Source organism: Sus scrofa, chromosome 15 (genome assembly GCF_000003025.6).
Source record: "Sus scrofa isolate TJ Tabasco breed Duroc chromosome 15, Sscrofa11.1, whole genome shotgun sequence".
Taxonomy (NCBI): domain Eukaryota; kingdom Metazoa; phylum Chordata; class Mammalia; order Artiodactyla; family Suidae; genus Sus; species Sus scrofa.
The window spans coordinates 25,238,447-25,261,397 of NC_010457.5; the positions used below are offsets into that span (position 1 = coordinate 25,238,447).

General features: G+C 44.9%; 1 protein-coding gene across 1 annotated transcript; it reads left to right on the forward strand.

Annotated features, from left to right (window-relative positions):
- On the forward strand, window positions 6,139–21,099 carry LOC100517560 (cytochrome P450 27C1). Its single transcript, XM_021075641.1, is given in 9 exon segments — window positions 6,139–6,512; window positions 6,514–6,548; window positions 7,976–8,115; window positions 8,689–8,696; window positions 10,989–11,004; window positions 11,463–11,635; window positions 13,037–13,115; window positions 13,621–13,806; window positions 20,309–21,099. Coding segments are annotated over 9 exon segments (954 nt in total). The 5' UTR covers window positions 6,139–6,312; the 3' UTR covers window positions 20,426–21,099.

Genomic DNA, 22,951 nt, shown 5'->3' on the forward strand with positions numbered 1-22,951 from the left:
ACTGGATCCTTAATCTACTGAGCAAGGCCAGGGATGGAACCTACATTCTCACAGAAACAACTGTGGGGTCCTTCCATGTGATGAGCCACAATGGATACTCTAAGAGGAGCAGTTTTAATTTGACTAAAATTTCATTTGGCCCCCTCCTTCCATCCTCTATCTGAACACTACACAATTTCTTCCCAGACATGTTTCTAGGGGTCAAAAATGACATTCTCTCTGTTCCATGTAGAATCTGAACAGTAGCTATAAGGATGATAGTTTTCAAATATGGTTAAATATGTACATATATATATATACACACACGTAGTTATTTGTTGACAAGTTCAATACACTGTAATTTTTTGTTTTTGTTTTGCTTTTATCCACCTCTACATCCATCTGCTTCTATTTTTGTTTTTTTCTCCCAGTTTTATTGAGATATAATTGACAGAGCACTGCATTAAGTTTATGGTGTGCAATGTAATGATTTGATTTGCATACATCATGAAGCGATTATCACAACGGTTAGTGAACATCCATCTCATATAGGTACAAAGTAAAGAAACAGAAAAATGTGAAGAGAACTCAGGATTTACTCTCTTAATAGCTTTCATATGTAACATTCAGCAGTGTTGATTATATTTATCATGTTGTGCATTACATCCCTAGTATATATTGGTTTATAACTGGAACTTTGTACCTTCCTCCAATTTCCCCTCCCCATCCGCCTCTGGTAAACACAAATCTACTCTCTTTTGCTATGAATTTATTTGTTAGCCTGTTTGTTTTTGAGGTATAATTGTGTACCGACCCGCTTTTCTCCTCACACCGTAAGCCCTATTTGTTCCCCAGCATGGGTTCTCTGAGAGGCTGACCACTGCCACCTCCGCCACCTCAGGACCTGTCTTATCAGGTGGGTGTTCCCTGCACCACCCTGACCGGCCTGGCTCAGCTCTGACTGGCCCCTGGAGTCCTGCGGTGCTTTCTCACCACAGAGCAGAAGGCCCAGTGTCCCTTTTATTCCCCTCTGGCTTCCCTTTTACTCTCCAGATGGTACTAGGTGTGTAAGAGCACTCGTTCTCCTCCAAGCCCTCTGAGGAACCCCAGGCAGCGCTTTATGGCCTTAAGTGAACCTCGCCAGGGCCTGGACGCCCGTGTCCTCAGGTCACTCTGGACTGTATAAGGTTCTAGTAAAACCCACTTGTCATGCTCTCCAGGTCACCCCTGGGGCATTTCTGGGAAGAAGAGAATTATTCTGTTACCCCAAATCCGGTTCACTTTCTGGGACATGTAATTGCAGAGTGTTAGCTCAGAAGAGCCACAGCGCCCCCCTACAGGATTCAGACCTTCACTGCAAATGTGGAAAAGGCCCACAGCATTGGCCAAGTGACCTGCTGCTGTCACATAGCTGGTTAGTGTCAGAGCAGACACTGATCAGGGTCCAGGTATGACAGAGCGGGAGGGTCTAGACTAGGTTTTTGTTTTTTGTTTTTGTTTTTGTTTTGGGGGGGCTGCACCCGAGGCATATGGAGGTTCTCAGGCAAGGGGTCTAATCGGAGCTACAGCTGCCGGCCTACACCAAAGCAACACCAGATCTGAGCCGCATCTGTGACCTACACCACAGCTCATGGCAACACTGGATCCATAACCCACTGAGCAAGGCCAGGGATCTAACGTGCAACCTCATGGTTCCTGGTCAGATTTGTTTCTGCTGTGCTACGACAGGAACTCCTAGATTAGGGGTTGAATCAGAGCTGCAGCTGCCCCCACAAGTACCTGCAGAGTCCTGGCTAATTGGTCGGTCTCTCTTGGTTTCCCCCCTCTGTGCAGAAGCCTAGCTACCCCCAATCCACCTCATGGGTTATTGTGAGGCTGTGAAGTCAGAGGTGTAGAAGGGCTTTGTAAGCTGTGATAATAACCAAAAGGTAATAAGAAACATTTCTAGAACTCTTTTGTGTGCCAGACACAGTTCTAACTCCTCCTCATGAGGTCATTTCTTGTTGGAGACCATCGAAACTGTTGAATGATGCAGTAAACAAATTTGGCACACGTGCAAAAGCACAACCACTAAGAGATAGCTTTATCATTACCTGCACCTGATTTTGCTCATTAACCTACATCACCTTCCCTAATGAAGGTCATGAGGGCTAAAGCCTAGGGGCCTTTGCTCTGCAGAATAGAGTGCCTCCTGGTCCCCCACTTTCTAGATATAAAAGAGTCTTGTGTGTTTTATTATGCTGCACCATCCTTCTTCCAGGATCTCCCGTTGCCCTGCAGTGCTGGACATGGAAATTTCTATTATTTCTCCATTTTTCAGGTGAGATAACTGAGGCACAGCAGGACCTAATTTCCCAGGGTCACCTAGCTAGTAAACTGAGATTCACACTCAAGAGCCTGGGCTCTGGCTGTCTATACAAACTCTGAGTTTGTGGCTGACTGTCATTCTACTGCCCACCTCCCAAAAAGGCCATAAACTATCTGTGTGTTCCTCTCATTCTTTCTGCCCCTGGGTTTGTTGCTCCCTTGTGCTGCTCCTGCCCCTTTGAGGAGCGGCCCATCTCCCAGAAGTTCCTGTAACTGTCATCCTATCAGACACCTGGAGAAACACCCTTTTAGAGCTGCCTCTTTGTTGGGTAGAGTGATCCCTTTGTACTAGACACATTCCAGTTGAGTCTGAGTGTCTTCATCTCCTGGACTTCAATCAGGTCCATAAAGAAGCCAACAGCTTCCACCTGAGGGCAGAAATGAGGAAAGACCCTTACCTGCTGTTTCCCAGGGTGGGAGTCTGGGTGATGAGAAATGTTGGCAGATGCCACAGTGAGATATAGTCATTTTCTCTACATTCAACCTTGCCTGTGTCATGCTGGATGGCACTTTCCTTTCTTCCTACCTTAATTATTTAACTGGACAGTTTAACCCATTTGCATTTATTGTGATTTCTTTTTTTGGTAACAATTTCATTGAGATATAATTCACATGCCACACAGTTCTCCCACTCACAGTATACAACCATCACCACAATCAACTTTATTTTTTATTTTGTTGTCTTTTTAGGTCTGTACCCACAGTGTATGGAAGTTCCCAGGCTAGGGGTTGAATCAGAACTGTAGCTGCTGGCCTACACCACAGCCACAGCAATGCCCGATCTGAGCTGCATCCGTGACCTACACTATAGCTCATGGCAATGCCAGATCCTTAACCCACTGAGCGAGGCCAGGGATCTAACCTGAGTCCTCATGGATACTAGTTGGGTTCAATACCACTGAGCCAAGGTTGGGAACTCCCACAATCAACTTTAGAACATTTTCATAACCTTAAAGAGAAACCACATATTTTATCCTATAGCTGTCACTCCCCAGACCTCCTCTTTCCCCAGCCTTAAGTAACCAGTAATAATTAACTTTCTGTCTTTATAGATTGGCCTATTCTAGACATTTCATATAAATAGAATCATATATTATGTGGCCTTTTGTATCTGGCTTCATTCACCGAGTATCACGTTTTCAAGGTTCACTCATGTCATAAAGTGTATCATTGCCTCATTCCTGTTTATGGACAAGTAGTATTCCTGGGTATGGATTGACCGCATTTTGCTCACTCCTTCAGTTGGTAGACATCTGAATTCTTTCCACCTTTTGGCTGTTATGAATAATGCTGCTATGAATATTTAGTGTAAGTTTTTGTGTAGATATAGGTTTTCATATCTTTTGGATATATATCCAGGAGTGGAATTGCAACTCTGTGTTTAGCCTTTTGAGAAACTACTAGACTGTTTTAAAGTGGTAGCATTATTTTATATTCCCCCAGCACTGCAAAAGGGTTTTGGTTTCTCCACATCCTCCCCAATACTTGTTATTACCTATTCTTTTGAGTATTAGCACTTGAGTGCATGTGAAGTGATAGCTTGTGGTTTTTTTGTTGTTTTGTTTTTTTAGGGCTGCACTCTTGGCATATGGAGGTTCCCAGGCTAGGGGTCAAATAGGGGCTGCAGCTGCCAGCCTACGCCACAGCCACAGCAACACGTAATCAGAGACACATCTGTGACCATCACCACAGCTCATGGCAACCCTGGATCCTTAACCCACTAAGTGAGGCCAGGGATCGAACCTGCATCCTCATGGATACTAGTTGGGTTCGTTTCCGCTGAGCCACTACAGGAATTCCTCATTGTGGTTTTGATTTGCATTTCTCTAATGACTAATGATGTTAGGCTTCTTTTCATGTACTTATTAGGCATTTGGATATCTTCTTTAGAGAAATGTCCATTCAAAAATTGCCCAGTTGTTGTTGTTATTGTTTGTTTTTGGCCAAACCCACAGCATATGAAAGTTCCCAGGCTGAGGATTGAATCCAAATCACAGCTGTGACCTATGCCACAGCTGTGGCAATGCTGGATCCTTAACCCCCTGTGCCACAGTGGGGAACTCTTTCCCCATTTAACATTTTTTTTTTACTCTTGTGTTATAATAGTTTTTAAATATATTCTAGATATAAATCTCTCATAAAATATGTACTTTGCAAATACTTTCTCCATTCTAGGGATTGTCTTTCACTTTCTTGGTAATGTCCTTTGAAGCACATTTTAAAATTTTGATGACGTCCAGTCTATTTTTTCTTTTGTTATCATATAAAAGATGTACTTTTGATATCATATCTTAAGACACCATCACCAAATCCAAGGTCATGAAGATTTACCTCTGTTTTCTTCTAAGAGTTTTATGCTTTTAGCTGTTACATTCAGGTCTTTGGTCCAATTTGAGGTAATTTTTGTATATAGCGTGAGATAAGGGTACAAATTTATTTTTTGTTTGTGGCTATCCAGTTTTCCCAGCACCATTTCTTAGGAGACTATTACTTTTCATTTAATTCTTGTGGCACCTTGTTGAAAATCAGTTGACCATAGATGTGTGGGTTTATTTCTGGGCTCTCAGTTCTGTTCCAATGATGTAGATGCCATCCTTATGCCAGCACCACGCTGTTGTCATTACTATATAGTAACCTTTGAAATAGGGAAGTGTTAAGTCCCTCTTTTTTTTTTTTTTTTTGGCAAGTCCTTTTTTAAGGTTGTGTTTGCTATTCTTTTTTTTTTTTTTTTTTTTTTTTGGGTCACACTCACTGCATATGGAGGTTCCTAGGCTAGGGGTCAAGTTGCAGCTGTAGCTGCCAGCCTACGCCACAGCCACGGCAACACAGGATCCAAGCTGCATCTGGGACCTACGCCACAGCCCACAGCAATGCCAGATCCTTCACCCACTGAGCAAGGCCAGGGATTGAACCTTTGTCCTCATGGATGCCAGTCAGATTTGTTAACCACTGAGCTACCTCGTGAAATCCCAGGTTGTGTTTGCTATTCTTAGTTGCTGGTATTCTGATAGAGATTATGTTGCATCTATGGATTAGTTTGAGGAGTATCACCATCTTAATATTAAGTCTTCCATTCCATGAACATGGGTTGTCTTTCAGGTCTTTAGTTTCTTTCAGTGATCTCTTTTAGTTTTCAGAGGGTAAATTTTGCACTTTTTGGAATTGCTGTTGTGGCTAACTGGGTTAAGGACCCAATATTGTCTCTGTGAGGATGGGGGTTCAATCCCTGGCCTTGCTCAGTGGGTTAAGGATCTGACTAGCCATGGCTGTGGTGTAGGCCTGCAGTTGTAGCTCTGATTCTGCCCCTAGCCTGGGAACTTCCATATGCCGCAGGTATGGCCATTAAAAAAAAAAAAGAAGAAAGAAAAAAAGAAAAATTTTGCACTGCTTTTGTTAAATGTATTCCCAAGTATTTCATTCTTTTTATGCTATTGTAATGGAATTGTTTTCTTAATTTTATTTTTGGATTGTTCATTGCTAGTGTATGGAAATTGATCTTATATCCTGCAAGCTTATTGAACATGTTTACTAGTTCTGATAGTTTGTTTTTTTTTTTTTTTTTTTTTTTTTTTTTTTTTTTTTTGTCCTTTTAGGGCCACACCCGCAGTATATGGAGGTTCCCAGGAGCTGCAGCTGCTGGCCTACACCAGAGCCACAGCAACTCGGGATCTGAGCTGCATCCGCGACCTACAGCTCATGGCAACGCTGGATCCTTAACCCACTGAGCAAGGCCAGGGATCAAACCCGCAACCTCATGGTTCCTAGTTGGATTCATTAACCACTGAGTCATGACAGGAACTCCAGTTCTGATAGTTTTTTAGCTGATTCTTAGAATTTTCTATATGCAAGATTGTGTCATCTTTGTATAGAGATATCTCCATCAGGAAATAGTCACAATGTCTACCTAAAGTAATAAATGAGGGAGTTCCCGTTGTGGCTCAGTGGAAACAAATCTGACTAGAATCCATGAGGTTGAGGGTTCGATCCCTGGCCTCACTCAGTGGGTTAAGGATCTGGTGTTCCCATGCAGGATTGGCCACCATCCTGTATGAGAGTCATCTATGCTGCCTGCAGCCCACGCTGGACTACCTCGAGGCCCTGGGGCTCCTATTCAGCCTGTTCAAGACCTCCATGTACACGGGCACCATCCCCAAGTGGCTCCGGGATGTTCTGCAGGTCCTGGGATGGACTCTTCAAGTTCAGTAAGAGCAGACGGAGTCTGATGCTAGTTGTGTGCTGAATGCCCATGCAGACAGGGATGTCTTTCAGAAGATGCCTGATGGGGTTACGTGTTATTTGGGGTCAACTTTTTTTTTTTTTTTTTTTTTTTTTTGTCTTTTAGTCTTTTTTCTTTAGGGCTGCACCCATGGCACATGGAGGTTCCCAGGCTAGGAATCTATTGGAGCTGTTGCCACCGGCCTATGCCACAGCCACAGCAACGCTGGATCCTTAACCCACTAAGTGAGGCCAGGGATCAAACCTGCATCCTCACGGATACTAGTTGGGTTCATCACTGCTGAGCCACGATGGGAACTTCTTTACTAGCAATTTTCTTTTTGTAGTGACATGGCCTTTTCCCTCAATTCATTTTCCCCTCTAGAAGCATAGTAGGAAAAAAAAAGGATTTGTATTCATGTAGCTCCAAAGTGTTTTTTGGCTATTTCATTAGTAAAGCAAACATTTGCAAATATCCTATAGATTATTCTTCAAAAGGAAGAGATATTTAGCTTATGTGTAACTTTTGGTGGGGAGTAAATTTGAGGATCCAGTTGGTTTTATTCAATGATTCGTGAATCAGCAGAGTCCCACCTGGCAAGTAGGAGGTTGCTCCCTACTTTCATTTCATTCATACAGACAAATGTAAGAATGAGGTTCCAGCGTCAACAGTAAATCAACAGAGGCCTGTTTAGCCTCTGAACCTGCCACACATGGGGTTGTTGGAAGGCTGAAGACATGATTCTTTTTTTTTTTCTCTTTCTTTTTGGTAACCACAAGTCTGTTCTCTATATCTGAGAATCTGTTTCTATTCTGTAGATAAGTTCATTTGTACCATATTTTAGATTCTGCATATAAGTGATATATATGGTATTTGTCTTTCTCTTTCTGACTTAATTCACTTAATATGAGAATCTCTAGTTGCATTCGTGTAGTTGCAAATGCCATTATTTTGTTCTTTTTTATGACTGAGTAGTATTCCATTGTGCATATATGTACCATGTCTTCTTAATCCATTCATCTGTCAGTGGACATTTAGGTTGTTTCCATGTCTTGGCTATTATTAATAGCCAAGTGCTATTACAAATATATGGGTGTATGTATCTTTTCAAATTGCAGTTTGATCTGGATATTTGCCCAGGAGAGGGACTGCTGGATCATGTATTAGTTCTATATTTAGTTTTCTGAGGAATGTCCATACTACTTTCTATTGTGGTTGTACCAATATACATTCCCACTAACAGTGTAGGACGGTTCCCTTTTTCTCACACCCTTTCCATCACTTGTTATTTGTAGACTTATTAGTGATGGCCATTTTGACTCCTGTGAGGTGGTACCTTGTAGTTTTGATTCACATTTCTGAAGAGATGATTCTTTACCAAAACTTCTTTCCAAAGAAACAATGTCTCAACAGGCCAAATTCATGTTGACAGCAGGCTGGGGGACATACAGTGCCAGCCTGACCAGGGGCAGAGAGTTGGAGCTGGGCTGCTCACATGCCTCTTCCTCAGCTAGGAGCTGATGCGGGAGGAGATCTACGCTAACTGGCCAGATGCTGCTGGCCAGCTTTGACCTGTTGAGCTGTGGGTTGCCTTTTTCTTAATAAACGGAGCGCAATTATAGTTGATGACCTTTCCGAGGAATCCAATGCGTGACAGATACTTTAAGAGGACCACATGTGTTTATACTAGCGGAACACCTGCTTCACTGCTGAAGGTGTCCAGGAAAAGATTTGACCTTTTTTCTTTATAAAATATATATAGGAGCTCCCTGGTGGCCTAGTGGTTAAGGATCCAGCCTCGTCACTGCAGCGGCTTGGGTTGCTGTTGTGGTGCAGGTTCAGTCCTTGGCCAGGGAACTTCCACATGCCTTGGGCATGGCAAATGTGTGTGTGTGTATGTGTGTGTGTGTGTGTTTGTGAGATGTAAACCTAAGGGGCACAGGGAATTCTGTAAATAGCATAAACCAATTCCACTATCACGTGCACAAAGTAACAATACGCTTTCAAGTTTAAAGTCATTCCAGATTTGCAAACGTTTCTCAATTTGTTTAATAATATCAGAAATGTAGAGGGCACAGTCATTAAAAACACTCTTACTTACCATTTAAAATATTCCAGGCCAGGAGGTCCTGTTGTGGCTCAGTGGGCTAAGAACCCAACATAGTATCTGTGAGGATGAGGGCTTGATCCCTGGCCTAGCTCCATGGGTTAAGGATCTGGTATTGCTGTGGCTGTGCTGTAGGATAGCAACTGCAGCTCTGATTCAACCCCTGGCCCAGTAACTTCTGCATGCCTCAGGTGTGGCTGTAAAAAGAACAAAGATTCCAGGCCATGGAGAACACCCCAGTATTTTATTTTATTTTATTTTTTTGTTATTTTTTTATTTGCTTTTTCTAGGGGCCGCACCCATGGCATATGGAATTTGCCAGGCTAGAGGTTGAATTGGAGCTGCAGCTGCTGGCCTAACCACAGCCATAGCAATGGGGGATCCAAGCTATGCCTGCAACTTATACCACAGCTCACAGCAACGTTGGATTCCTGACCCACTTAGCGAGGCCAGGGATTGAACCCGAGTCCTCATGGATACTAGTCGGGTTCGTTTCTGTTGAGCCACAACAGGAATTCCCTCCCAGTTCATTTTATAAATGACTTAAAGCCAAAACCTGCTAAAGAAAGCATAAATAAAAGTTTAACAAGAAGTTTGACTTATGCTCAAAAAGACACTTGTACTCCAATGTTCATTGCAGCACCATATACAATAGCCAAGACCTGGAAATAACCTAAATGTCCATCGACAGAGGAGTGGATCAAGAAGATGTGGTACATATACACAATGGAATATTACTCAGCCATTAAAATGAATGAAATACTAGCATTTTTAGCAACATGGATGGACCTAGAAATTATCATGCTAAGTGAAGTAGTCAGACAATGAGACACCAACATCAAATTCTTTCACTGACATGTGGAATCTGAAAAAAGGACAGACTGAACTTTGCAGAACAGATGATGACTCACAGACATTGAAAAATTTATGGTTTCCAAAAGAGACAGTTCAGGGGGTGGGGGGATGCACTGGGGTTGTGGGATGGAAATCCTATAAAATTGGATTGTGATGATCATTGTACAACTATAAATGTAATACATTCATTGAGTAATAAAGAATTTTGACTTTTGTATATGTATCAATTTTAAATAAACTCTTCCTGGTGAATAGATTTAATTAGTGTAGTGGGTGAATAATGTACTTGGACCAAGGAGGGCTCAGTGTCAGAATAAAAATGAAGCACTGCCAGACGATTTGGAGGGAATTCCATACCCTATTGCCACATGAGAAATGAAGCTGCAGTGTGATAAAAGCATACATCCTGTGTTCCCATTAGCAAAACAAACACCCCCCCCACAACCCCCAAGACCATGAGCACATGTGTCTGAGTGATTGCTGGGTGTGGAGGAGAGCATGGAGCCTTGCAGCCTGAATGGTTGACATGGATTTCTGGGCCAGAGCAGGGGTGGTACGAGAACATGGGAACCATAGCAACACGGGATCGAAGCTAGTTCTGTGACCTGCACTATAGCTCATGGCAACACCGGATCCTTAACCCACTGATCAAGGCCAGGGATTGAAACTGCATCCTTATGGGTACTAGCTGGGCTCATTACTGCTGAGCCACAAATGGGAACTTCCACAGAGCAATTTTTATATTTGCTAAAAGATAGTGAATTAGGAAAAGGCAGGGCCAGGCTTTCAATGTTTGGTGGAAAGAAGTTAGCTGAGTGAAATAATTAAAATTAACCTGGATGTTGAAATCAACACCACATTTCTACCATCTCTGCAAGTTCCTCACCCTTCATTTCAGCCCCTTCCCCCATCCCCTGGCCACCACTCATCTGCTTTCTGACACTGTACATCGGTTTTGCATTTTTCTAGAATTTTGTATAAATAGAACCCTATGTATTTTGTGTGTATTTTGTGTCTGGCTTCCTTCTCTCAGCAAAATGATTTTGAGATTCATGGATGTTGTTGTGTATAAAAATAGTTTATTCTTTTTTGTTACTAGATAGTATTCCATTGTGTGGATATACCACATCAGGTTTTACCATGAAAATGTGATTTTAACAGAAATGTTCTGTTCTCTTAATAAGAAACATCTAAAGTATTTCCTTATCATTTATAAGGAAGAACCTGCCCATTATGGTAAAGGAGCACTTGCCCTCTGAAAATACATAGTATCTTTTAGAGGGAAATAATATCAATATGGCCAACCTAAGTTAGATTTATTTATTTATTTATGGCTGCATGCCCCAGCATGCAGAAATTCCTGGGCCAGAGAGCAAACTCTCACCACAGCAGTGACAGTGCTGGATCCTTAACCACTAGGCCACCAGGGAACTCCCAAGTTAGATTTTTTTTTTTAAATGAAAGAAAGGGCATTGATACTGTGGAATTTCCTTGTTTACAAGAGAGTAAAATATGGTCGTATAGATAACAGTATTTTTTAGTGAAAGTCATGGAACTTAGGATGTGATATAGAATTAGTCACCATAACCGGAAATGTAATTCTTCAATCTAAGAAATGGTATAAATGATGGTTCTGCTTTGTGCAAATGCTACGTGCTGCTTTGCTTGATATGCTCACAGAGCAATGACTGGCTCACCATTGGTACTGTGCCCCTGACTCCCCCACCTCTGCTAATTAGCGCAGGCAGAGTGGTCTGAGACCAGCCACAGGGCCACAGAATGAAGTCTCAGACCTTTTCTAACAAGGTCCAGGGGACCCTTGGGAAGAGGGTCACAGAAAGTTCTAGGCACAACCTCCTGGCTTCTGACTTACCTATGCCTCAGCCTCAATCCTTGGCTTTCCTCGCCACGTGCCATGTCTGCCGGTTGCTTTATCAGACATCCCTCACGTTGGCCTGGGCGGTGTATCTCCTTGCAAGACACCGGGACGTGCAGCAGCCGGTGTACCAGGAGCTAGTGAAGAATCTGGGGGAAAGGCAGGTCCCCACAGCCGCAGACGTCTCTAAAGTCCCTTTGATCCAAGTTCTGCTTAAGGAGAACTTGAAGGAAAAGTCTCATGGAAATTCATGCCCAGACCGTGACTCTGATTCTTTATTGTAACGATCGTGCTTTGACCTAAAAATGGGTCCTAAGCACATACTTTAGGAGGGAGGTGTTCATAACCATCTTTATTTCCTCTTGGCCTCATCAGGGTGGCAGAAAGTCTATTCTGTTTTATGGTTGGAAACACGAATTTCTTCATCAAGACCTTCAGAGCCACCCTTGAACTTTGCACCCACTCCAGACATTTGGCTCACTCAGTGTCTCTCTCAGTGGGCTCCTCTGCAGACAAAGCAGATTAAGACTGTTTTGAGCTGTTTGGCTGGTTACCAGACGTGCTTACAAAACACTGTGGTCCTAGTGTGAATCTCCTAGTTGTGCTAGAAGTACCAAGTTGGGAGGCTCATCCTCTTCTGGAAGGGGCATCCTGGCCCTGCGAAGCTGGGGACTCGGGGTAGAGGTGGTCTGGGGCAGGGTTGAGGGGGGAGGTGGGGTTAGGTGAGCAGTGAAGTTTCCTCCTCTCTTGAGGGTCCTGAATGTAGCAGCCTCTGTGGGAAATGCCATGACAAGCAGCAAAGTTTATTCAGAGTACCCGCTAAAAAGATTCTTTGAAGCCTGACTTGATAATGATATTGCAAGTTGTGTTGCATTCTCAGTCTTCAGCATGCTGTTTAAACTCAAAAAAAGAAAAAAAGTAAAGGAAAAAAAGCCGGCTATGTGTTAACTGGCATTTGTCAAAGTTATATTCAGTGTCTTTGCAGCACAATCCAAAATTGAAGTCAGCTTTCTCAGAATGTATTTCCTGGAGCCCCAAGTCCTAGGAACTAGTCCTTGATAAATTTCATAATTTATGGCATAAATTTGTAATGATTCCTCTTGGGAGCACAATAGCATGTTTGCTTTATGTTCTGTAAACTTTTTTGACTCTGAAACCTCTTTTCACATTCCCCAGAATATGCACTGGGCTAAGCTAAGGAGCCATGGAGGTCCTTGGAGATTTCCTGGTTGAAACTCTTTCTAGAAAATGAAAATGTCAGTACATACAGACTTTTCTGTTTTTTTAAATTAAAGTATAGTTGATTTACAACGTTGTGTCAATTTCCGCCGTACAGCATAGTGACCCAGTCATAAATATATATACATTCTATTTTTTATTTTTTAAATTTTTTTCCCGCTGTACAGCATGGGGATCAAGTTATTCTTACATGTATGCATTTTTTCCCCACCCTTTGTTCTGTTTATACATTCTTTTTTCATATTATCTTCCATCATGTTCCATCCCAAGAGACTGGATAGAGTTCCCTGTGCTGTAGAGCAGGACCTCCTCACTCATCCATTCCATACACAGTTTTCAATGTAGTAAAGTATTTTGAAAGTCACTACTCCCTGCCTGTCCCAGTTGGCTTTTCCAGGCTGTTTCCATTGCTGCCAGGGAATGGCCAGGTCACCCAGGAGGACCTGCTTGTTGGCGGGTATCTGATTCCCAGAAGCGTGAGTGTGGCTGACCTGGCCAGGCAGGGCTGAGCAGGGGGGCTGGATTGGAAATTTGCTTCCATGGTTAGGACATCCTTGTCTCTAAGCGGGTATCTATAGGTTTCCTTTTCTCCTTTTCTCATGCATGTTTTTTTTTTTTTTTTTGAGGGTGAGGCTTTAGGAGCAAGGAGTGGTGTATTTGTGACTTCTCTGGCAAAAGCAAAGCCAGGTATTTCTGTAGCACACAGGCCTCTTCCCCGTCCTCACCCCAGACCCCCTGGAAGCTTCAAGGTCCCTGGGGAAGCATTTCTGAAGGACCTGAGTTGCCTTCTCTGTGGCTGCATTGATGTTCATTCAGGATAGGATGTGAATTGAAGGGGCCCTGCTGCACAAGGTCTGGGGGCCTCTTGGGCCCTTACACGGCTTCCCTGGCCTGAAGTGTCTCTGGAGCTGGGGCTCTGGTCTCTGCCCTGTGTCCCTTGATTCTGCTCTCTATTCCCTTCTGATGAAATGGCTTGCTCAGATCCAGCTGGCCCTCTGCCACTATGCCATGTCCTACGAGGATGAAACCTTCCCTCAGGCCAAGGAGTTCCGGTAGGAAACCTGTGACAGGGTGGGCAACTTTGGGTCCATCCCCTTTGGCTCTGGGGCTCGAAGCTGCATCCAGCGGAGGACTGCAGAACTGGAGATCCACCTGGTCATGATCCAGGTAGGGCAGGGGGCCAGGTGAGCCTGCAGGTGTGGTTTGGGTTACTGGGCTCCTCTGCATCCAGACTGAGGAGTTCCCTGGGGCACAATGGGTTGAGGATGCAGCGTTTTCACTGCAGCAGCGCATGTTCATCCCTGGCCTGGGAACTTCTATATGCATTTGGTGGGGGGAGAAAGAAAGGAAAAAATGACTTTGAAAACTTTAAATAAGAGCTTCACATTAAATCCCATATATATATATATTTAAATATAAATTTTATGTATAAATTTATATAAATTCTCTATATATATTTTAAAATTTATTTTATTTTTGTTTTTTTCATGGCTGCACCCACGGCATATGGAAGTTCCCACGCTAGGGGTCAAATCAGAACTACAGCTGCTGGCCTACACCACAGCCATAGCAAGTCAGGTCGGAGCCTCGTTTTCAACCAAAACCGCAGCTCAGGGCAAACACCAGATCCTTAAATCAATGAGCAAGGCCAGGGGTCAAACCCACATCCTCATGGATATTAGTTGGATTCCTTTTTACTGTGCCACATCTGGGGAACTCCCCCTTTTATATGTTAAAATACCTTCCCTTCCCCCAAATAGCCATCTTTAGCCCCATGGCTGCCTGCTTGGTTTCTTTCCTCTTGGAAGTCTGTGGGCAGAACTGGTGTGTGTGTGTGTGTGTGTGTGTGTGTGTGTGTGTGTGTAGTTGGGGGGTTCTTGAACCCAGGCACTCACACGGGAGCCTTACAAAGAGGTGAGTTGGAGTATCCAGGGAGTGGATCTCAAATATTATGGATCTTCCTATCACTAAGAGCTCCTGGAATGCAGATTCCTGAGCCCTGACCACAGAGAGAGTAACTTTGTGGGACTGTGCTGGGTTCTGGGAGATTCTTTTTTTTTTTTTTTTTTTTGCCTTTTAAGGCCTCGCCAAGGCATATGGAGGTTCCCAGGCTAGGGGTTGAATTGCAGCTACAGCTGCTGGCCTACGCCACAGCCACAGTGATGTGGGATCTGAGCCGAGTCTGCAACCTACACCACAGCAAATGGCAATGCCAGATCGTTAACCCACTGAGCGAGGCCAGGGGTTGAACTGACAACCTCATGGTTCTAAGTCGGATTTGTTTCCGCTGCGCCACGATGGGAACTCTGGGGCTCTGGGAGATTCTGGAGCAGTGGTTTGTGGGCTGCATTTGGTGTAAGAAATGCAGAAAGTGTAAGAAAGTGTGAAGTGCCTCCACCCAACTGGCGGCTGCATCTGCTTTGAGTCCTGGCCTCCCAGGTGTCCCCCCTCAGTGCTGTCACCAGGTTACCATGGAGGAAGTGACACCTGCTGTCTTAGACCCCCTCAGTACCTTCTTTTATGTGAACCAGACTTTTACATGGTTGGGTTTTCAAACACCGGGAGGCTCGGTTTTGTTAGAGAATACTCACACGCCTATCTCAAAGCATTGACTTTTCTGCTTATACAGTATCTGAGTTCAGGCTGCAGCAGGAACTGAGCAGTGTCTGAAGGAAGTTTTATGAAAGCAACGCCTAGTGTAGAAAAGACGTTCCACCCCTTAGCCTTCCCTGTGGATTTGGGAAGCCTGTCATGACCTGTTGGCCATGGGAACCTTGGCCCCGGGATCGGGAGCTGCTTTGGAAGCAGGAGGGATGACCTGGCAACCGTGTCCCTTTTGACTGACGAGGAAGCTGAGGCTGAGAGTTGGAGGCACTTGCCAGGTTGCAGTGTGGCAGGTGTCCCAACCTCCTACATGTCAGGAGTGCCTCCTGCAGGTTGGCAGAGCCGGGGCTGGGCGCTGAGGGCATCAGAGAGCATAAGGGGGCCTGCAGGGGGCTGTGGATGGTCAGCGTGGGGGAAGGCTGGGAGGGAAAGAAGTTGAGGGGCACAGCCAGGGTGAGGGGGTGGCCTACCATGTGGCCATCCAGCCTCTGGGCACGTGGTGGCTGAGTGGTGTCACTTCTAGGGCGGCTGAAGCTGGCAGAAGTGGGCCCTGCAGACACTGGCCAGACCCACTGGTGCCTGAGGTGAGAGGCAGCTTGGTGTGTAAAGGATGACAGCTCCAGGCTGTGCCAGTTCATGGCTCCAACACCACAAGTGGCCTCCAAGCCACCCTGAGCCTCATCCACAGGATGGGCCAAATACACTCCCCTGGGATGTGTGAGCAGTGAGAACACCTGCTCTGTCTGCTCACACGGACCGTGCTCAGGAAGGTCCTGGTCCATTAAGTGCTGCTCTGTGTCCCGAAGCCACGGCCCAGCATGCAGAGCCCTCGTTCTACCAGAGCCCAGATGGTGGGAAGGGGGTCAGAAACCAGATGCTGGGTGGTGGTGAAAGTGGTTTTATTTGTTTGCTGCTATTAACATGCAAATGAAATTCTTGCTCCATGAGTCCTAATTTCTACTTGTGCAAGGATAGAAAGGGAATATCATCATTTGGAATTACCAGGAGAAAAGAGAAAGGAGAAGGCACAAATAAACAGTACTAGGAATGAGAAAGGCGACATACCTATAAATGCAGCAGGTGATTTTTTTTTAAGTCAAAAAAACACTGCAAACAACTTTTTTAACCAATGAATTTTAAGACAGATAAAATGGACAATTTGCTAGGAAAAATGTACATTACCCAAACTGACTCAGTGGGAAGATATAGACCTCAAATATTAAATACCTTGATTCAGTAGTAAAAAGATCTACCCCCCAAATATTTCCAACCTAGAGAGTTTCATCGGCAAGTTTTATCAAAATACCAATTCAATGGATGACCATCATTTTCATGAGACTTGTATAACCATGACAGTCATGACCTGGAATGGATAAAAAAAGAAAGGAAGACCACAGGCAGATCTGATTTATTAACAAAGATGAAAAATGCTTTAAATGAAAAAGTGGCAGGACAAATCCAGCAACATATTAAACAGAAGTGCACTGTTACCATATCAGGTGTGGTCAGGAATGCAAGGATTCACCTCAAGATCAAATTCACCACAATGACAAATTAGAGAAAAATTATATGACCACCTCCCAAAATGATCGCTAAAACTCAGCACGCATTCATGAAGCAAGTCTCTTAGCATAACCATGTGGGAGGGCCTTCCTTGACCAAATAGAGAGCATTGGTCCCAGCAGTGCAGCAAGCAGGCCCATGGCCTCCTGGAAGGATGGGTTGGCTTTGATGGTGCAGTAGTAATGTGTTTCCTTAAAATAGGAACGAGACCTTCATACTGCAGAGAGAATGTTTAGAAGATGCCCCTACCAGGAGTTCCCATCATGGCGCAGCAGAAATGAACCCGACTAGTATCCATGAGGATGCAGGTTCGACCCCTGGCCTTGCTCACTGGGTTAAGGATCCGGCGTTGCCATAAGCTATGGTGTAGGTTGCAGATGCAGCTCAGATCCTGAGTTGCTGTGGCTGTGGTGTAGGCCGGCAGCTGTAGCTCTGATTCCATCCCTAGCCTGGGAAACTGCATATGCTGTGAGTGTGGCCCTAAAAGGACAAGAAGGAGGAGGAGGAGAGGAAGAGGAGGAAGAAGAGGAAGAGGAAGGAGAAGGAGACGCCCCTACCCATGGGAAGGAGCTTTGTCTTTTTTTTTTTTTTTTTTTTTTGTCTCCTGAGTAGTTTCACATTTTCAGTGAGTACACACTGCCACTCAGAAAGGTAAAAAGGCCATATGGGATGTTGACCTTGGAGTAGGGGTGTTCTTGGGTGGCCGAGAGGCGAGAGCGCTAAACCCTGACCACTAGACCACCAGGGCTAGCAGGCTTCATGTGGGATCCCAATCCTTGTCCCTTTGGAGAAAAAATTCTGCAAAGAGACTGAGAGTAGTGAGGAAAGTAAAGTGTTTATTAGGAGAAAAGATATGTAAGGAGACAGCCTGAGCAGGCTCAGAGAGATGGACAGACACACAGACACACAGACTCACAGAGCACCATGCACTTGGGAGTGGTTCAAATCACTTGTGTCCGGTCCTTCCAGGCTTCCCCTGCCCAATCATCTTGCTTCTTCTGGCTTTGGCCTGACTCAGGGCCTCCCTTGTTCGCATCCTTCAGCCAGGATGGATTTTAGCACCAGGGTCTCTGGGAAGTTGACAGGGTGTAATATGGTCTGGTGCCCCGCCTTTCTCTGACCCCTGAGAAACTTTCTGAGCATGTGTAGTTCTGGAGGTCTCTTTGACTCTATCTTTTATCCAATCGGGATGCATCTTTTATCTTGAAGTTATCTGTCCACCGGGAACAGATTACAGTTGTTCAGCCTGGGACCCACCTGTTCCCTGCTTTAGGACGACCCCCACGTGAAGCCTCCTTCTGCCACGTGGGGATGTGCAAATAGTCCTGTGAGGTAAGAGCAGAGGGTCAGAGGTTAGACATTGAGGTGATGGTGTCTCCATGCCACAGTGTTATAGGGCTGCCTAAGTACAGGCTGTTCAGCTTGGCTCTCTGACAGTGCCAAAGTAACACCTTCAGCCCGGGGCTTCACTGAGCCCTGCCCCCGCCTGCCCCCCACCCCAGAGCCCCAACTCAGCAGAAGACTTATCCATGGGTCCAGCCTGGGAGACAGGCTGGAGTTGGGACGGGGCAGCTGTCTGACCTGTGACACCACATGCTGTTCAGCACTGGCTCTCTTGCAGGCTGGAGCAGGGGAGGGAGGAGTGGCTGGTCAGCCAGCCTGCTCTGTGCCCCGCCTTCCCCCAGGAGCTTACATGGTTGTGACAGGGGTCTTTAGAGTAGGTTGCCTTTTATTCCCTAAACCTAGAGGTGACTTTGACCATCAGGCCATGGCCAGTTGGTGGAGACGTTAGTGCTTTAGGCTGGTGGGTACTTAGAGGTTCTTAATAACTGGTCATTTTGGTACTATGACTGAAAAATGCACAACATAAAAGTTGATAATTATGTTTTATTTGGCAGACATTCTGAGGACTTAAGCCTGAAACTGACAACACTAATAGGCTAAACCTAGTCAGAACACAGACTGGGCCTTGAACCCATGTGCCGGGACTCAAACCCAGCCTAAACCCAGATTGGAACTTGAACCCAGAGTTTTAAATTAGAATCACTCACCCAGCATCTGGAATCACTGAGGTTCTTTTTCTTTATGCCTCTTCACAGAAGGAATTCTGTGAGAGGCAAGAAATAGATTTATTAAGATAGGACCCTTGTGAGAGATGCAAGCTGGCAGGCAGGGAGACTCTGCCCCAGGATCTGGTGGGCTACAGTTTTATCATCCAAGGGGAGCGGGGGTCAGAAAAGACCGCCTATTCCTCTTTCTTCGAGTAGTAGTAGCTCCTCCTTAGTATCTGGTAAGGTGTGTATTCAAATCAGCAGAAGGGCGGTCCTCAAACTCCTGCCCTTGGTCTGAACCTGAATGCAGGCCTCACCCCATCCCCCGTCCAATGACTTGAGGCCTATCTCGTGCCTCCACCGGTCTAGCAAGCCTGCCTCGTTCTGATGGTCCTCTTGAGCAGTTATTAACTTACCGTGATCTCCCAAATTTCCCTAGGTTTCCCTCTCTATGGTCCCTTATTGGGACCTAGCTACCTGTGCCTCCTCCATCCCTGTCAAGCCCAGGAGTCAGGACTCTCAGGTCACTTGGAGGAACTGCTTCCAAGAGGCCAGGGAGGAACCAGGATATGTAGGAACTTTAGTGACAAAGACCAAGTAGTCAGAACATCAAAAGATTACTGTTCATTAAAGAAAACCAGACATCTCAAGTTAAGGAATTCAGTGCTTTGCTGTGTATGGGATATGCAGGAATCTGGGCTCAATGAAATCGCCCCTTTGATGTGCATGTCAGCTCTCTGGGGCCAGCATCCTGTGCTTTCTCATCCCGAGTCCCTTTGGGTGCACTGTCAGGGCAGGTGCAGCAGGTGATGGTGGGCTTCCTGCCTCCATCCTGAGTTCCCTCAGGGCTCACTGCTGGGATGGCTGTAATGTGATGGCTTGATGGCTGCAACATCCTTTGTTTACTGCTAGGTAGTGACATCGGTCACAGTACTTTCCACTTTCACCGTCAGAGGCTGGGCTGCTCCTCCCTTAGAACTGTAGAATGAAGAATGTTTAAACTAAGAATGTTAAATTAAATGAAGCCTGTGGGATGCTTTGCCCCCACCTTTTGACACCCACCCCCCTGCCCCCATGTCTGCACCCTGAGGGCAGTGGCTGAAGGTTCCGAACCAATGGGAGCCCTGGAATGTCTCTCTTTTCCATTGCTCCTTTGATTCCTTCTTCATTTAGACCTACAGTGGAAGCAGTAGGGTTAGAAATTTGAACCAGCTGATAAAATGTCAGCATGTGAACATTCTGCCTGCACGTCTTTGTCCCCTGAGACTCACAGTTGCTCAGCAGACCTGCCAGCTGTTTCTGGCTAACACAGTGGTTCCGTGGGCAGCAAATGCCCACATCTCGTTTCCCTGGCTCCCTGTGGACAGGGCCTGGGGGCAGGAGGACAGGGACCCAGGCAGGACTGTGAATTTCCTGCCTCCCAATTTTGAAGCCCTTCTCTCTCTTCTTAGTTGCTTCAGCATTTTGAGATCAAAACATCTCCTCAGACTAAAACCATTCATGCAAAACCCCAGGGGCTTCTGATGCCAGGGGAGCCCATCCATGTGCGTTTCATCAGCAGGAAGTAGCCTGAAGTTTTCACCTGTCAGTGGACTGATGCAGACCTGGTGGCAGCGGGCGAGGAAGAGGATCCCTTCTGAGGCTTTCTTGCTCATAAACCAGCCTCTCGGGCTCTGGCAGACATTGAAATCTTTTTTTTTTTTTCTTTTTCAAGACACTTCTGTGGGTGCCTGTATGTATGTAAGTATTTATTTATTTATTTATTATTTTTTTGCTGAGCATGCAAAATGTGAAAGTTTCTGGGCCAGGAATAGAACCAGTGCTGCAGCAGTGACGTGAGCCAGCAGTGATGACAGATCCTTAACCCATTGTGCCACCAGAGAACACCATACTTTGAAATCTTTTTTTTCATTACTCAATGAATTTTATTACATTTATAGTTGTACAACAATCATCACAACCCAATTTTATAGCATTTCATATTGTGAAATCTTGATTCAGAGTAATGTGAGAAGATTTTCACTTTTGCCCACCTGAGTTGCCTTTCCTTTGAAGAAACAGCTGTTTGGAAGCCAGTGGCGTGGAATTTTCATGCCGCACATGCTGTCTCACCCTTGGACTCAATATTCAGCTCCCTGCCATCTCCTATGCATTTGCCACAGGAGGTGTGGTGTACTTATAAATCCAGGGCTTTAATACACCTTCTGCAATGTGACATCCTGACTCCATGTCAGGATTTAGTTCCAACTTCTTGTTCTTTTTTTTTTTTTTTTTTTTTTTGTCTTTTAGGGCTGCATCCGAGGCATATGGAAGCCTAGGGGGCTAGGAGGCTAGGGGGCTAATCAGAGCTGCAGCTGCTAGTGTACACCACAGCTACAGCTACGCAGGATCCAAGCCGCATCTGCAGCCTACACTACAGCTCATGGCAAGGCCGGATCCTTAACCCACTGAGCAAGGCCAGGGATTGAACCTGAAACTTCATGGTTCCTAGTCAGAATTGTTTCTGCTGCACCACAATGGGAACTCCAGAACATTTTTATTTCAAGGAAAAATAAATACCCAAGTGGGCATCTATAGATAAAAAAATAATACTTTTATCTTCATAGTTTTATTTTAAACATCTGAACTGGAAATGTGACCATTGGTGACCACACAAGGCTCTGACTGGATGCCTCGGGCACCCAAGTGTTTTTGTCCTGTTGCTGTTCATGCTACTTACTGACCACCAATAAAAAACATGATTTTATAATATTCTCTCTGTACTATCATACTTGAGACCTTTTATTCCTGGTTCCATAGTCTTCTTTACATAATCTTTACCCACAGATCACTTTCCTATTAATACACATACTACAAATCTTTCTTCCCCTCTTTAGTTAGTCATTCTGCAAAGTAATCCTTAAAGTGGAAATAATATCTATTTCACATACCCATTCTGTTCAAGTATTAATAATATTGAAATCTGTGATGTTAGCTCTCGTATGAAATTGTGTCATGTTATCTGACAAAATGTTGGATCACTTTGAGGTTGCAGTATCTATACTCACTTTGTTTTTTAACTTCTTAAAAAATTAAAAAAAAAAAAGTTTTTAGAGCCACACCTACAGCATATGGAAGTTTCAGGCTAGGGGCTGAATCAGAGCTGTAGCTGCTGGCCTACACCACAGCCACAGCAATTTGGGATCTGTGCTATGCCTGCGACCTATACCCCAGCTTGCTGTAACACTGTATCATTAACCCACTGAGGAGGCCAGGGATCGAACCTGCGTCCTCATGGATACTAGTTGGGTTCTTAGCCTCCTGAGTCACAATGGAAACTCCTATACTAACTTTTATAAACTAGATAAAATTTTCTTTTGCTTGAGACAGAAATTTAAAAAAAATCGAGAAAGGTGTTTGCTGCAGCATCTAGTGCTCTAATCTGCTTCTGAAGCAAGAGTGAAATGGCAGACTCCTGAAGAACACCAGAAGCCAGGACATGAGTATGTTACAAATATATTGCATTTCTGAGACAAGACTAAGATGATGGTATAGAGGACTGGAGTTCAACTTCTCTCCTAAAACAACAACATCACAACCAAATGCTGAGCAATCTTCAATCAAATGGACTGGAAACTTTCAAAAAGATATCCTACTCCAGAAGGAAAAGAGGAGGTCACATCAAGAGGTAGGAGGGGCGATTACACAATATAAGCAACCCCATACCTCCCAGGTGGGAAGCCCCACGGACTGGAAAATAACTGGTTCACAGAGACTCACCTACAGGAGTGAGGGTTCTAAGTCCCACATAAAGTCCCCACACCGGGGATCTGGCATTGGGTGCAAGAACCCCTGGAGCATCTGGCATTGCAGGCCAGTGGGGCTTGTGCACAGGAGCTCCATGAGACTGGGGGAAATGGAGACCCCATTCCTAAAAGGCACACACAGACTTTCATGTGCACTAGCTCCCAGGGCAAAGCAAAATCTCCATAGGAATCTGGGTTAAACCTGACTGCAGTCCTTGGAGGACCTCATGGGAAAGCAGGGGTGAATGAGGCTTGTTGTGGGAGAAGGACATTGGAGGCAAAGCTCTTGGGAATATTCATCAGCATGCG